At 48.0% G+C, this 14,673-nt stretch overlaps 1 protein-coding gene across 6 annotated transcripts in view; it reads right to left on the reverse strand.

The window, feature by feature from the left end:
- Nucleotides 1-4,441: 4,441 nt before the first annotated feature.
- EBF3 (EBF transcription factor 3) overlaps nucleotides 4,442-14,673 on the reverse strand; it is a 143,310-nt gene continuing 133,078 nt past the window's right edge. For 2 of the 6 annotated variants that reach the window (XM_031957036.1, XM_031957035.1), the window contains exons 12-16: nucleotides 14,452-14,517; nucleotides 13,732-13,909; nucleotides 12,392-12,580; nucleotides 11,740-11,829; nucleotides 4,442-7,184 (exon numbers count right to left, since the gene is read on the reverse strand). In XM_031957036.1, coding sequence (XP_031812896.1) covers nucleotides 7,153-7,184; nucleotides 11,740-11,829; nucleotides 12,392-12,580; nucleotides 13,732-13,909; nucleotides 14,452-14,517 — 555 coding nt within the window. In that variant the 3' untranslated portion in view covers nucleotides 4,442-7,152. Of the gene's footprint in view, nucleotides 7,185-11,739; nucleotides 11,938-12,391; nucleotides 12,581-13,731; nucleotides 13,910-14,451; nucleotides 14,518-14,673 lie in introns of all 6 variants that reach the window. The other 4 variants (XM_031957034.1, XM_031957033.1, XM_031957038.1 and 1 more) reach the window with 2 other exon arrangements.

Raw genomic sequence — 14,673 nt, forward strand, 5'->3', positions numbered from 1 at the left:
CCCAATTTTCCATGGTTCTCTCCCCAAATTTGCCTTTATTTTTTCAAAGTTTTATTTTTAGTGAACAGAAAGCTATTTTTTTCTCCTTCTCCCCTTACTCCATTGAAAAGAGAGGGAGAAGAGCAAAGCAAATTGTTTACAACAAAAGTGTTTCATCAAGCAAAACCTATTTCCTCATTGGCTACATCCAAAAACGTCTGCTCCTACCCCCAGTCCAGGCCCTCTATGGCAGGAAATAAGCAGTAGTTCTTTTGCTATTTTTGTATTCACTATTTTCCTGGTTTTGCTCATTTCATTTTTAAGTGGCTCAAAAGGTCCTCAAAACTATTCGTTTTTCTAATATTGAAGTTGGCTGGTCCAGCAAATAGGGTACTGGAAGTAGGAAGACACTGCCTAGCTGTGTGATCCTGGACAAGTCATTTCCCTTCCATCTGCCTCAATTTCTCCAACAAAAAATGGAGATAACGACAGCATTTACCTCACAGGATTGTTGTGAGGATTAAATGAAATAATATTTGTATAATGCTGAGTATAGGGTCTGGCATGAGATAGGGGCTTGGAAAGGCCTTTTCCTTTCCCTCTTTGAAGTGATTTTCCCCTTTCTTATAGCACAATAATATTCCACTTCATTTATGTGCACAAATGATTAACAGACCTAAGTTTCCAGGGGGCTTTGCCTCTATAAAAAAGCTGCTATAAATATTGTGTACATAGTAGAAACGTTCATATGTAAATACAGAAATACATGTACATATGCATGTGTATGGTGTGTGTATATTTGTGTATTGTGTGTATGTCTCCACATATGTACATGCACACACAGAGTTGGTCTCTTTTGGGTGCTAGCCTCGCCGTGCTGTAGCTGGGTCAAACATTCACTGTTTAGTAACTTTTGTGTGTAATTCCAAATTGCTTTCCAGAAGACTGCACCCATGCGCAGGTCTGCCACAGTACCCCAATGTGCCTGTCTTCTCCCAGACCCTCCCCTACTGGTCATTTTCCATTTTTCTATTATTTCTGTCAAGCTGGTGGGTGTGCGGTAAAATTGCTTTAATTTGCATTTTTCTATTTATTAGTGATTGAAGCACTTTTTTCTTATGGCAAAAGGGGGTTTCTTCTCTTGAGAAGTTCCTCTTCATAGCCTTGCCCCAATTATCCATTGGAGGAATGGTTTTTGGTTCTTATAAACCTGAATCCATCCCAAGATTATTTCTAAAACCAACTTCAAGCCTATCTGGTAGAGAAAATTCCCAGCTGTGCATTAAAGCAGCACCCAATGTCCCTTTGGAATTCTAGATTTCCCATGTTGTGGTAGAAAAAAGCAAAGAGGGGGGCCTCAGTTTTACCATTGGCTCTAGGCAAATTTTGAGGAGTTTCTTCATCTTTGGGCCCAGATTCTCCTGTAAAGGAGTTAGCCCAAAGGCCCCAGTTTTACCACTGGCTCTAGACAAATTTTGTGGAGTTTCTTCATGTCGGGGCCCAGATTCTCCTGTAAAGGAGTTGGCCCAAAGGTCTCCACTGTCTCTTCCAACTTTGACATTCTAAGTTCCCTTAACTTGGGCGCTTCCTGACCTCAGAAAATGTAAACTCTTACACTGGAAAGCTTCTTTACAGCCCAGCTGTCTTTGAGTCAGTTGCTTCAGACCGACCCTGCAGGAAGTTTGTGAGAGTCTCCCCCAAGTCCCCCTTCCCCACTCCCAATAACCTTGCAGAAACTCCCATGGCGCTGGACACCTCACAGGCCTGTGGCACCCTCTGCTTCATAGAGCAATGGCCCCAAGTCCACCCCTGGCCGCCCAGACTGACCCTTGGCAGTTCCACAAGACCCAGTGTAAGGGCATAGAGAGTCCAATAAATAGGGAATGAATATTTGAATTAGGCTTTTGGGAAACAACCATCCATTTCTTCACAGAAGAGGAACGTAGTTTCTTGCATGTCATCAGACTAAGGCTGATATTTACCCCCCAAGAAGCACTGGTAAAGTGACCCGGGGGAACAGTCTCTGCACAGGTTCTGACCGAACGGCCCGGTCGCTTAGGGCCATCACCGTGGACATCGACGAGGACATCGCCATCCGAGAGGCCGCCCGGGGCCTGGCCGTCGCTTCGGCAGGACCCCAGCACGGCCCAGTGGAGACCTGGGAAGCACCCGCCTCTCCCGCCTCTCCCGGCGGGGCGTCCCCCCAAGCTCTCCCCCAACGCTCGGGACTTTGCCTTTTTTCTTTTCCCCTGTGAAACTTATGGCAGCACATCGGGCGATGACAAACGACCAAAAAAAAAATCAATGCGTAATCTGATTTGAGGTTTTTGATTTCCTCTGATGAGTTTAAGTTTCATTAAAAGCAACCTTATTCAAACATAAAAGAAATCCTTGAAGGGTAAAACAGGGAATTGTCTCAACGAGCATAAAGCCTCCGAACCCTTTTGTGCGATTTATTCAGTACATTAATTGTGAGGACCAACATGTGGTGTCGGTTGGCAGATGCCCGGTTATCAGGCCCCGGGATCGGGCCGAGGAGGGGGACAGCACAAGAGCTCACATTCAAAAATCCTTCTTTGGCATATCGACACTTCAGTTATCAACAGCCCTTATTATCTCCTCAGACCTCCATCACAGGCTGCTGGTGACATATTAAGCTACAAATCAGGGGGCCTGCCTCTGCATTCTCTTAATTGTATGTATTCTCTGGAAAAAAATGATCATCGGGGTCTCTTGTCCTGATGAGAAATTGACATTTTCTGACTGATTATTTGGAAGCTCTCTGTGAGGTAGATAAGGCCTGGAGTTGTTTTAAAGCAGGACAGCCATTCTTCCCGGGCCTTTTTATTGGTCTAGTTGACCCACTTGATGAGTATGGATTTCATGAGGTCTTTTTCAGCATTTGAACTATAAAAGGTTCAGAATGACACCACCCCTTATAGACAAAAGATAACCTTGCCCTTTGAATATATTGATTCTTTATTAACTAGGCTGTTTAATGCAATGAAATGAGGCATTAGATTGAAGCCCATTCCAAGTGCTTTGAATAATCTTTAAAAGCTTCAAAGACTTGAAAAGGCTGCTCCGCAGTAATTGGCGGATATTTTTAGAGACTCCGCTTCTTGCTTGTGATTAGAAACACAAAGATAAAATAATTTCTAGAGGCCCGTGGCCGCGGCTGGCACACTTTCTCACCCTCTGGCTCTTCTCGGGGCAGAGGCGGGCAGACTCGGCCAGGGTCCACCATCCACAGAAAGAGACCGGCGTTTCCCCCATGGAGGATCTGGCCCGTCGTCCGGCCCCTCCCTTGGCAAACAGACCCAGGAGGAAGAAGGGCCCGATGCCCTTCGAGCCCCCTTGAGTCAGGGGAAGGGGGTGAGCCAGCCCGGGTGCCTGCTCTGGGGCTAGCGGCTCACAATGACGAGATGGTGAATAGAAGAGAGGGGGAAAAGGTATTCACAAGTCTCTTTCTGTTTTGAATAATTGTTTCCTGTTTTGCTCAGCAGAACAAGTAATTAAGATGACATTTGTGAACACTAATTTAGATCACACTCATGTGTCTGTGCTAGAGAGCTTCAAGCCAAAACATGCAGAGCCCATCGCTCTCATTCAGTGAAAAATGGGGAAAAAATTTCCAAATGGCAGTGGAAGAGGGAGCACAGAGAACTTGTGGGAGCTGGACGCAGGACCCACCCGCCCGTCAATTAGAAGCCCTGTGGTCCCGCCATATGGATGCAGAGGGGAGTGGCCACCAGGAGCGACTTGGCTTATGCAGTGACTCCAGAGCTCCAAGGGGGAGAAGCTGCCTCTGAGCCAAACACCAAGCTCGCCATTGCACCCTAGCTCTGGTCACCCACAGGCCCCCTCCCCTCCCCTCATGCCCTTGCTCCCATGTCGTGCATGGTCTCTACTGTGTAATGCTTTCTGTGCAAGTAAAGACTCAAGGAGCCCCACAAGGGTGTTCAGAGCCCAACTCTCCAGGAGCTGGAGCAGTTTGTTCATGGGGCTCACACTGGGGGAGCCATGTTGTCAGAGCTCTTTCCCATCTCTCAGATTCGGGAATCCCTGGATCTTTTTAGGGTATTCTCATTCCAAGTGTGCTTTAAATTCAGGTGGACAGAATCTGTTTGTTTTTACAGAAATGAGTAGAGATACTCTAGAGCTCCCAGGGACATCTGCATATATGGCGCATCTCCATCCTGCCGTGTAAAACAGAGACAGCCGACATATAGAGGAATGCAAAGTCTCTCCCCTCGGTATTGACGGCATGTCTGGTAGGCAGGTAAGACAAGGACTGGAGGACTGATAACTTTGGGGAAGGTCATTCCCTGAATCTTATCTAAGCTCAGGCACGGCTCTGGGCTCCGGGCTTTACAGACGAAACCCCCACGTGTTTCTCGGTGGGTTCTTGGTGTTTTGTCAGCCATTTGTAATAATCAAAACCAGATAAAAGTACTAAAAGTGAAATTCACAGACAAGAAATACTTTAATTAAATATTGTGTAAAATGAACATTTTTATACAGTTAAATATCTGAAAAAATGTACAGATAAAACAATCTTATTGTAGGGTCTTTAACAGGAAAATCTACCATTTAGTGAAGCGTTCAGTTTGGAGACAAGGAAGCGATGGTGCGCTGACTAAGTCATCTAGAACACAAACAGATTGCCGCAGTGATGAGAAAACTGGCAAACTTTCTCAACATGTACACGGGACCTCTTTTTTTTTTAATTTTTTTTTAAGATCAAAACCTTTACTTAGACAAAATAAAACTGAGGCAATTCAGTTCCAAAGTGACTTCTCAGGCTTTTCCACTTAGCTAAGCCTTAGGAGTGATCACAGCAGAAACGTGTGATGTGCACGGGAACGCTGCGATGTACTGTCTCGTTTGTTTTTGTACTCCCTTTAGTAAACATGTTACTAAAATGTGCATTTTTGTCCAGAACGAAAAAAAAAATAGTCCCTCCTTTTTTTTGTTGTTGTTGGAAATTTGAATTCTGCTGCATTTGTGAAGCGTTTAGTGCAAAGAAAAACAAATCAACCTTTCAGAACCACTATGGATTTGGCACGAGGAGGCACAATATATTCAGGAGGTCATTCCAGTTTAAAAAGTCCAGCCATCGCTGTTGGGTCATACTACAAAAATGTTCCATAAGAAAAAAAATCATATATAAAAATCATGTATGACCTTGGTTTCCTCCGAAACCCTGGCTAGGAAGGAGTGCGAGGGGGAAGAGGGTGCATATTGCAGCAGAAACGGACACACATAGGAGCGACAGGACTAGACACCGGGTTTGTGCTTTTGCTTTTGCTTTTTTTTTTTTAACTCAATAAATCGTTCCAAATGAAGTTGTGGTTAACAACTGTGGTGTAAGCCCGTGATAAAACAGCACAGAGATTCGTCAGAGAAGTCCACTTTTAAGGCATCAGAGAAGTTAATGTGGCAAACATTGGAATTAAAACATCAGAAGTAAATTTTATTTTAAACTTTAGGCCTCTGAATTTTTCCAGTAAACACAGTTCAGCTATGTGGCAAAGTCATGGGTGGCAGCTAAAAGTGACTTTTTACATTCTACAAAAAAAGAAAAGAAAAAAACTCGGACAGCCGCAGGTGGGAGTCCCGGGCGGGAGCCCCCTGTGCGGCTGCATCACATGCACGTAGTCTACGAGTATTCATCACAGCCAGCTGGCACGACTTTGTTTCGACTATACAACAAACAACTTTTTCCCCGAAATTATTTGTTCAGATAACTTAAAAATAATATAAAAATAAACGATGAATTTTGACTTTTCCTCAAAATAATAATAAAAAAAAATGGATGGAAAGTCCTAACCGAGAGCAAGAGTTCGGCAGCAGAAATTAAAACGTGAAGATACTGACCCCTCCAAAGGAGACTGAGGAAGCGGGCATCTGTTCTTGGCTTAATGCTGAGTTCCTTCAGCACCGTGATAGCAGGCCAGGAGGAAACTAATACACATGGGAAGAAATCAAAGGATGGGCAAAGCAATGTACAAAATTTCAAAGATAAATACAATATTTATAATCGATATGTTACAAAATAAAGTCCCTTCGTGACTGCAGGTGTGTACGTGAGAGGAACTGTTACAATGGAGGAGACGGCTTTACTCCTTATCAGGCCCATAAGGAATAAGACGTGCTTTTCTAAATATTTAAGTGGATTTGAAAAAAATTCAAGACAAGTGTATAAATATTTAGCTACAACTTTGGCAAAATCACAAAAGTCTACCATTTTATAACCACATACAAAACACATTAGGGAAGAAGGACCTAGAAGTCAAAAGGACAATTTTCTGGTACAAGAAACAGACTCCACAGTAGTAGCCTAAGAATGCAACAGTTTTATACAGGGCTAGCAAAAGTTGAAAAAATGTGGCAGATCACACTCGCTTAACAGGAAGCTCTAGCAGTGGAAGTATATTTGAACCAACAGACGACAGTGGCCCTTTGTTCTCTGTCAGTGTGCTCATCAAAGGCAAGAAAGTTCAATATCAAAGTTACAATCGCTAACTACAATAAGTTACAAAGTTTCATTTCATTTCATTAAGATGAAGTTAATGACAAACCCCCCTCCCTGCCACCCCCAATTTCTCCTAATCGTATCGTCATCCATTTCGTTCATTTTCCAGTTTGATGGCTCATACCTCCTTGGCCCCCTTTTTTCACCACAAAAAAATATTTCACATTATAGAGCTACACAACCATTGTGAATCGAGTGATGAGGACAGCAAAATGTTCTGAGGCGTTTTTCGTCAGTGTTTCATGAGAACCCCGAATGGTGCATCCACAAAGTTTCTCCCCACACAGAGCAAGTACGAGACAGAGCCAAGACGGAATCGGAAACTTTATACAAAATAGGGGTTGCTTTGTTTTGTGTTTTTCTCCTTATTCTTCAGAACTCAGAAATGTGAAAAGATGAGAAAAGTTCAGTCAATAAATGGAATTGTTCATGAAGAAGTAGGTTGTTTGCATGTCGATTCTTAAGAGTTTAAATAAAATCTTTAAACAAAGTCTTTTTTTTTTTTCTGTAGCATTTCAATCGGTGCTGATTTGTCTTGAAGATGCCGTTTCCATCAGCATGTCGTAATATACTAAACTTGTCCCCTGAAGCCCGTCCTTCGATGCTTGATGCTACGTAGGTAAACAAAAGTGACCTTACATGGGAGGGACAACGAGCCCAGACATAGCTGAAAGAGAGACAGACAAGAGACAAAGGCACACGGCGTCATTATGGGAGAGGCCCGGAGGAAGCGGGGACCCTCCGAGGGGCTTGGGGGCACGGCCCCATTCTGCCGCACCAGGCCAGTGTGGGGGTACCAGGACAGCCCCCCTCCATGCCGGGCAGGATGCCGGGCCTCTGGACGCCAGCTGTTGGGCGCCAGGCGAGTCCCTTAATCCTCCCCTAGCCAGCGAGCTCACCCCATCGTGGGAATAATAACAGTACCTGCCTGGCAGAGCTATTGGAGACTCTGGCGAGCTAATTATCTGTAAAGTGCTTTGGAAACCTTAAAGCACTTCAGCTATCTGAGCCTTCAGCCTTATTGTCATCACTAAGTATCCATTTAGGAAGGAGATGGGAGGTCGAGGGACAGCGGAGGACAGGGTCTCTTGCAGGGGCTGTGCACAGGCTGTGGGGGAGTCCGGGGAAGGCCCTTCCGGGACTGTGGCCCCCAAAGGCTTCTCTCTAACTCAGACGAGGCTGACATTTCGGGGTGCGGGCCTCCCGCTTCCTCCCACATGTGTGACATTTCTGTTAGCGTCCTGTTAATGGCAAACAGAGGCCCAGACTCCCCGGGGACGGCCTCTGTTGACAGCTGAGAAACAACACGGTCACTTCTGGTAATGTCAGACAAGGCCGGCTTACTGGGCCCTGCGAGCCCAGACGCTCCTCAGGTTTCCCACCCAAAACTCAGCCCGACCTCAGTTTCTCTCCATCCTCCCCGACCCCAAATCAGCCCGAGGTGGAAAAGTCCATGCTGACAGTTCCTTAATTGTCCTTTCTTCCTATAATGGCCGCTCAGCTTCCTGAACCAAGGGCCCCCAGGGGTCAAGGCCGAGGCCCACCTGCCTTGGAAGCCACAGGCCCCGTGGGAAAGGGGGACGGCGGCATCTGGGGCGGGGGCTCTCTCGCTGTCTGTGTGTGTGTGTCTGTCTGTCTGTCTCTGTATGAATATGTCTTTCTCTGTCTCTGTGTGTGTCTCTGTGCCCTCTTCCCACCTTTTCAAAATGCTTTCTTTTCTTCTCTCTCTCTCAATGTCTGTATCTCTCTTTCTCTTCCTTCCTTTCTTTTCTTTCTTCTTTCCTTCCTTCCTTCCTTCTCTGCCTTTCTGTCTCTGTCTGTGTGTGTATGTATATCTCTGTTTCTGTCTTTGTCTCTGTCTCTGTGTCTCTCTGCCTTTCTCTGTCTCTCTGCCTTTCTCTGTGTGTCTCTGTCTCTGTCTCTCTCTGTCTCTGTGTGTATATGTATATCTCTCTATTTCTTTTTTTTTCTGTGTCTCTGTGCCCCTTTGCCTTTCTCTTTCTCTCTGTCTCTGTCTATGTGTATGTATATCTCTGTTTCTTTTTTTCTCTGTCTCTGTGTCTCTCTGCCTTTCTGTCTCTGTCTCTCTCTGTCTGTGTGTGTATGTATATCTCTGTTTCTGTCTTTGTCTCTGTCTCTTTGTCTCTCTGCCTTTCTCTGTGTGTCTCTGTCTCTGTCTCTCTCTGCCTTTCTCTCTCTCTACCTTTCTCTGTGTGTCTCTGTCTCTGTCTCTCTCTGTCTCTTTGTGTGCATGTATATATCTGTTTCTCTCTTTGTCTCTGTGTACGTGTGTGTGTTTGTCTCTGTCTCTGTGTGTATGTATATCTCTCTGTTTCTTTTTTTCTCTGTCTCTGTGTCTCTCTGCCTTTCTCTGTCTCTCTGTCTCTGTCTCTGTCTCTCCCTGTCTTAAATAAACAAACACTTACAGACCGAAATGCCAAGTGGCCCTGATTCTTTCGAGTTAACCGCTTGGTAGGAATGTAATTTAGAGTGTCTTAACTTCGGTGCGGTTTAATTTTTGTCAGAATGATATTTCTCATTAATTTATGCATAACAGATATTAATACACTTGTTCGTGTAGCGATGTGGGCTTCAATTTCTCAGTTCATTAATTTCAACAATATTAATTTATTTCAGACTCACCGTTACAAGTCGTGTATGTACACACTCCTGATGTGATCTCATCAGCAAGCACTAAGGTGGTGAGGAAGGGATGAGGTGAGGGGCTGCCTGTCACAGAGCTAGGACAGACTCTGAAGCCTGACTCCTGACCTCCAGGAAGCTTTCCTGAGCTTCTAGCAGGCCCTGGGAAAGCTGGATCCTTTCAAAGCCCTCTTCCCTGCTTTTCAGAATGCTTTCTTTTCTCTCTCTCTCAATGTTTGTCTTTCTCTTCCTTCCTTTCTTTTTTTCTTCTTTCCTTCCTTCCTGCTTTCTTTTTTCTTTCTTCTTTCCTTTATTTCTTTTCTCTCTGTGTCTTTTCTGTCTCTCTTTCTCTCTCTTCCTTCCTTCCTTTCTTTGTTTCTTTCCCTTCTTTCCTTCCTTCACTTTCCTTTCTTTTTCTTTCTTTTCTCTTTTTCTCTCCCTTCCTTTCTCTTTGTTTCTTTGTTTCTTTGTTCTTTCTTCCTTCCTTCCTATCCCCTCTCTCTCTCTCTCTCTCTCTCTCTCTCTCTCTCTCTCTCTCTCTCTGTCTCTAGCTCTAAGAGTGTCCTGGAAAGTGACAGTCAGGTCAGATTGGATTTCCACTTGGAGGAGCACATTCCAAGAGGGTTCCGATGATGTCACTTGTCACTAAGGGCTCGGCGAAGATGAAAATAGCGACGCCGGAATTCTCTGCGTTTGCCAGGGAGCCCTGACACGGGGGCTGCAGGCAACCCGTAGCAAATGCCCGTTAAACATGGTGCATTCCATAAAGGGATGAGGCCATGGCAGGGGAGGCAAGAGCGGAGCTGGGAGCATGGGAACCGTTCTGAGAGAGAAGGAAGGGCTGGCCACGACCTCCCTCCCAGCTGTCACCTAAATCCAGCCTGAATCGTACAGCTGCCACTTGAGCCCATCTTAAATGCAACCTTGAAATGGCAAACCCGGGACGGAGCTGATGGCGTGGGCCATCCTAGCCAGTCAGGAATGCCCAGGCCTTCCCGGCTAAAGTTCCCTTTTACAGAAGAAAAAGGATACCCATTGGCACCTGATAAACCCCACAAGTGGGTCAGCGAGGCAACCCTAGGGCACCCGGATCTGTGGGGTCACTGATCTGGCTTCGGGGATTTGCTTCCCTTCTGAGAGAAGAGGAGAGGAGGAGGAGTCTGGCTAAGCTCTGGGCCCTCCTAGACTGTCCGCTGTTGGGGATGATGACAGATGTGACCAGGGGACCGCACGCTTGACCTTCTGGACCAATCACCGCACACACTTCCCTGTCTATGGGCAGAGAGGGCCCCTCTTCAGCCTTGTCTCTGATGCCATGAAAACTGATCTTCCACATATTTCAGTGGCCACGTAAATAATGGCAACCGGAGTAATTTGATTTGGGGGATGGGGAAAAGACTTCTGGCTCCTGACTGCTCTTCAGAGAGGGCAAAGGGATGAAACTGGGAGAGCTGTTGGCTGTGCCGGAATCAGGAAAGTGTCACTTTCTAGCTTGCCCCCGGCCAGTCCTCTGTCAAACTGGACACAACTGGCGGTAGATAGCCCACGGCCAGGGTCATATTCCCCTTTCTAATCTCATCTGCTTAAGATGGCCACACTGAAACCAATCCTTAATGCCTGACCTGGGAGGGGGAGATATCGGACCACGGAATCGTCCGGGCTGGGAACGTCCCGGGTTCTGCAAGATGGCCTGGTGATATCCTGCACCCTGGAAACAAGATGTTTCCCTGCCATGTCTGGGCCGGGGGGTCAGATTTGCCTGTTTGATAACTAACAGCCAGAATTTTCTCACCTGTTCTTCAACTCTGATTTTCTTCAGGGGATCTTTCAAATGTTTTAATAGAAAAAAAAGTCAGAACCTTGCATCCACTGACCCAAAACAAACCAGAAGGATTAAGTGTGTATATATACATATATACATGAATATATACATATATGTATAGGAATTAAAATAAGCACAGAGATGGAAGAGAGCTAAGAAATCATTGAGTCCAATGTCCTCATTTTATGGGTGTCCGTGACTTGCCCAAAGTCACACAGCTAGAAGGGGTCAGAGGATTGGAGACCTATGCAGATCTCTATTATCTAGATAATAGAGATGAAAGACACATCAGAGGTCACAGGTAGTCAGAGGGGAGATGGGAACCTCGAGTCCTTCTCCTACAGCACAGTAGGCGAGGGAGCAGAGGATGCAAGGACTCCGGGCAACGAGGGTCAGACTGAGACTCAGACGACCTGGGCTCAGCCCCGCCTCCTCACTTACAACCTGTGTGACCTTGGGCAAGCCTCAGTCTCCCCATCTGAAAAACGAGGCCACGACGGCCTCCGCTCCAGCTCTCTCCCGATGGTCACAGCTCAGGGACAGATCCAGCTTTGTTTCCAAACAGAAGATTTAAAACTTCCAGGAGCGGCATCGTTCGCTCCGACTCCGGGAGCCCGGAGGTGGCCAGTGTTAGACACCCCCCGTCGGCCGCTCTGTCCGCCTGACCCCCAGCGTGGCCACGCCGCCCCAGTCACCCATGAGTGAAGAAGCCGAGCCCTCCCCCCCCACGGAGCCGTCTCCGAGAGCCCCCACTCACCTTGGAGCCCGTTCCCGTTTGCGCTGGTGCACGATGGCGGAGGAGAAGCTTGGGGCCTGACAACTGGAGCGAAGGCGCTCTTTTGTTTCACTGCAGAGATGACATTGGCAGGTGAGAATGAGAAAATGCCGTGGGTACTGCTACAGTTTGAAGGGAGGGTGACCGAAGAGGCTGCCATGGTAGGGCTTGACGGTACTACTGCAACAAAGCAAAGAGAATCAGGACTCAGCTTGGGGTCTGTGCGCGGCAAACACGGACAAAGAGAGTCACATAAGGCCTCGCCCGACTCTTAAGAGATCGAGAAAAGGAAACGGGGAGAAACACGACACTTTCTTGGCTTGGCCACTCTCTGGATAACAGGCAAACTCTTTGGTGTTGGACTTTGGTCCCGAATTGCGCAGCCCAATTCTTTGGTTGGTTTGGTTGGGTGGGGTCGGGTCGGGTGTTCTGCGACCCCATTGGGTAGAGATTGAGGATCTCCCCATTGGGGAGATCAATTTCTTAGAGCCATTTTTGTATGTCCAGCCTCCAGAGTCACCCCCTCCTTTTATCCAGTAGCTCACGTCATAGAAAAATCAAGACAAGGCAAGTGTTGGGATTCGGTAGGAAAAATGAATCTGCATGATGATGCGTTACAAAAACAGACACTTACTGCCGTAAGGAGAGTTAGCTGAGGAGCCATTTAGAAATCCGGGAGAGCCAGGGACGCCTAGATTGGGCATGCCGGCATTTCCATATCCATTCATGCTATTGCTGACTGTGTTGTAATTGGACTGCTGGGGAGTACTGCTGGGAACGTATCCTCGCGGGGAAACACTGCTTGTATTGCGGCTGTAGCCTACTGTTAAAAGCCACCCCCCCCACAAAAATCACGTTATTATTGGTAATACGCACTTGGGGGGGGTTTCCCCGCGAACCTACACCGCCGAGTAGACATTTTTAATTGATCGTACCGCCTTGTTACTGCACTATCAACCCTCAGAGCTGAAGATAACCTTATCACGCCAACCCTGCCTAAATCATGTGCGAGCAGGCCGCGGCTCTCTCCCCGGGCTGAGACAGCCAACCAGAGCTCCCTTCGATCCAATTGTGTCAGGTGCCTTCACGTTTATCTTTAGGAGCAATTATCAACAGGCTCGGTTCCTGGTTTGTACCAACACACCGGGTGAACTTTCAGCCCTCCCAGACCTTCAAATGCCATCGCTGACAGGCAAAAACTTGTTTGTTCCGGGGATCTCGCCTCAAAAGGTTGTTGGGGGCTTCATTCTAATGGGTGGTATTTGGCTGGCCGGGCCGGGAGGTGCCCATTTCATTAAGGGGAGCGGGAAGAGAAGTGGGAGCGAGCCCGCTGACCCCAAGGGGCCTAACTCACTTTCCGGGGACCGTGGCTGGAGGCCGTCGGCTCGAGCCATCTCGGGGAGGGGAAGGGGGAGGACCGTGCCACGCTTAGTGTCCACGTGTGTTTTAAGGAGAAAAGCTAAGGGAGAGGGCTGAGAGTGCTTCCCGTGGTCGGTATATTTAACAGAAGGGCCGGGGACAGACGAGGACTTTGGTTGTCAAGAGCAGAACAGCGAGGGGCGAGAGGGTGGGCCTGCTTCTTCCCTCCAGCTTGACCTAGCATGTGCTCTGTCATGCAGACGTCACAGACGACGTCACAGACGATGGCTACTGAGACTGCACTTCTCTACTTTATCCACCAGCTAGAAGGCAAAGTGATGGAGGACCGTGTCCGAGAATGTTTCAGCAAACTACATTAAGCACGAATCCTAAGGCCATCCCGACTTGGACTCCGCTCCCCTGACAAGTCCAGCGCTGCTGGACGGCCATGCTAGAGCTGACACTGTTCGGTCTGCTAGGGAACCGGGAAAAGTGAGGGAAGGAAGTGCTGGGGGCCGGGCTTTCTCAACTACTCTACTTCCTCACGGGCGGCGATGGGAGAAGGCCCATCCCTACAAGGGTCCGCGGGGGCTCCGCCCTGGCCCAAACCCGTACCTTGATCGTTGGCTTGTGATGTCTCTGAGACATTCACCGCGAGCTGGCTGCTGAAGGAGTTCACTCCCATCATGCCAGTGTGTGCTGGAGTGTTGGCAAGGGCAGGAATCTGGTTGTGGTTGCGCGGCACGCTGTACAACGCTTCCGCGATGTCGGCTGCTCGTTTCAGGATGATCTCCTAGGACAGGGACGGGACAGGTCTCTTACACGGCCTGGCACACCGAGGAACCACGCTGCGGCTTTCCAACCGAAACCCTCCAACGCCAAGGCTGACAGCGACCACCTCCCGGCACCGCCCCGGCCTACTTCTCCCAGCGTCCCCGGGGATGATGAAGGAAAGGACGTATCCTCTGCTGCTGGGGCCGCTTTTGTAAGACACAAAAACTAACTTCCCAGGGACCGTGGCTAGAGTCTATTACCCGGAGGCTACAAATTCTGCTGTATCCTCTCACTCGCTTGGCTCAGCAAACTTCCTTATGACTTCCCATTAGCCACAGTATGTTTTGGACTAAGTTCAAGGTTATCCTCTAGCCTTAATGATCGGTTCTGCTTTTGGCACCCTATGCTCGACCGTCCTTCCTGACAGTTAAACTGGCCATAGAGAGAAAACAGAGGGGAAGGGGAAGGGCTCTCCTTACTGCCCATCAGGCGGCTGGTGCCAAATGCCCCTGTACCAAAGGGTGCCCGAGGGGGAGCCTACGAAGGCCATCGCTGACTCACCTGGTTGTTGTGGGGCATTCCGTACAGGGCTTCCACGAGGTCAGCTGCCCGCTTCAGTAATACTTCCTAAAGGAAAAGTAAACTCTGGTTTATGTCACCGTAAGTGCCCGCCAAGGCCTCTCGCTCCCTTTCAGAAGAGGCTACACGTTTATGGCCACATCTGCCAGCGCAAAGACCGAGCAAACCAGACCCAGGGCGGCCTCAGGCTCCCGTCGGACCTGG

Source organism: Sarcophilus harrisii, chromosome 2 (assembly GCF_902635505.1).
Source record: "Sarcophilus harrisii chromosome 2, mSarHar1.11, whole genome shotgun sequence".
Classification (NCBI taxonomy): domain Eukaryota; kingdom Metazoa; phylum Chordata; class Mammalia; order Dasyuromorphia; family Dasyuridae; genus Sarcophilus; species Sarcophilus harrisii.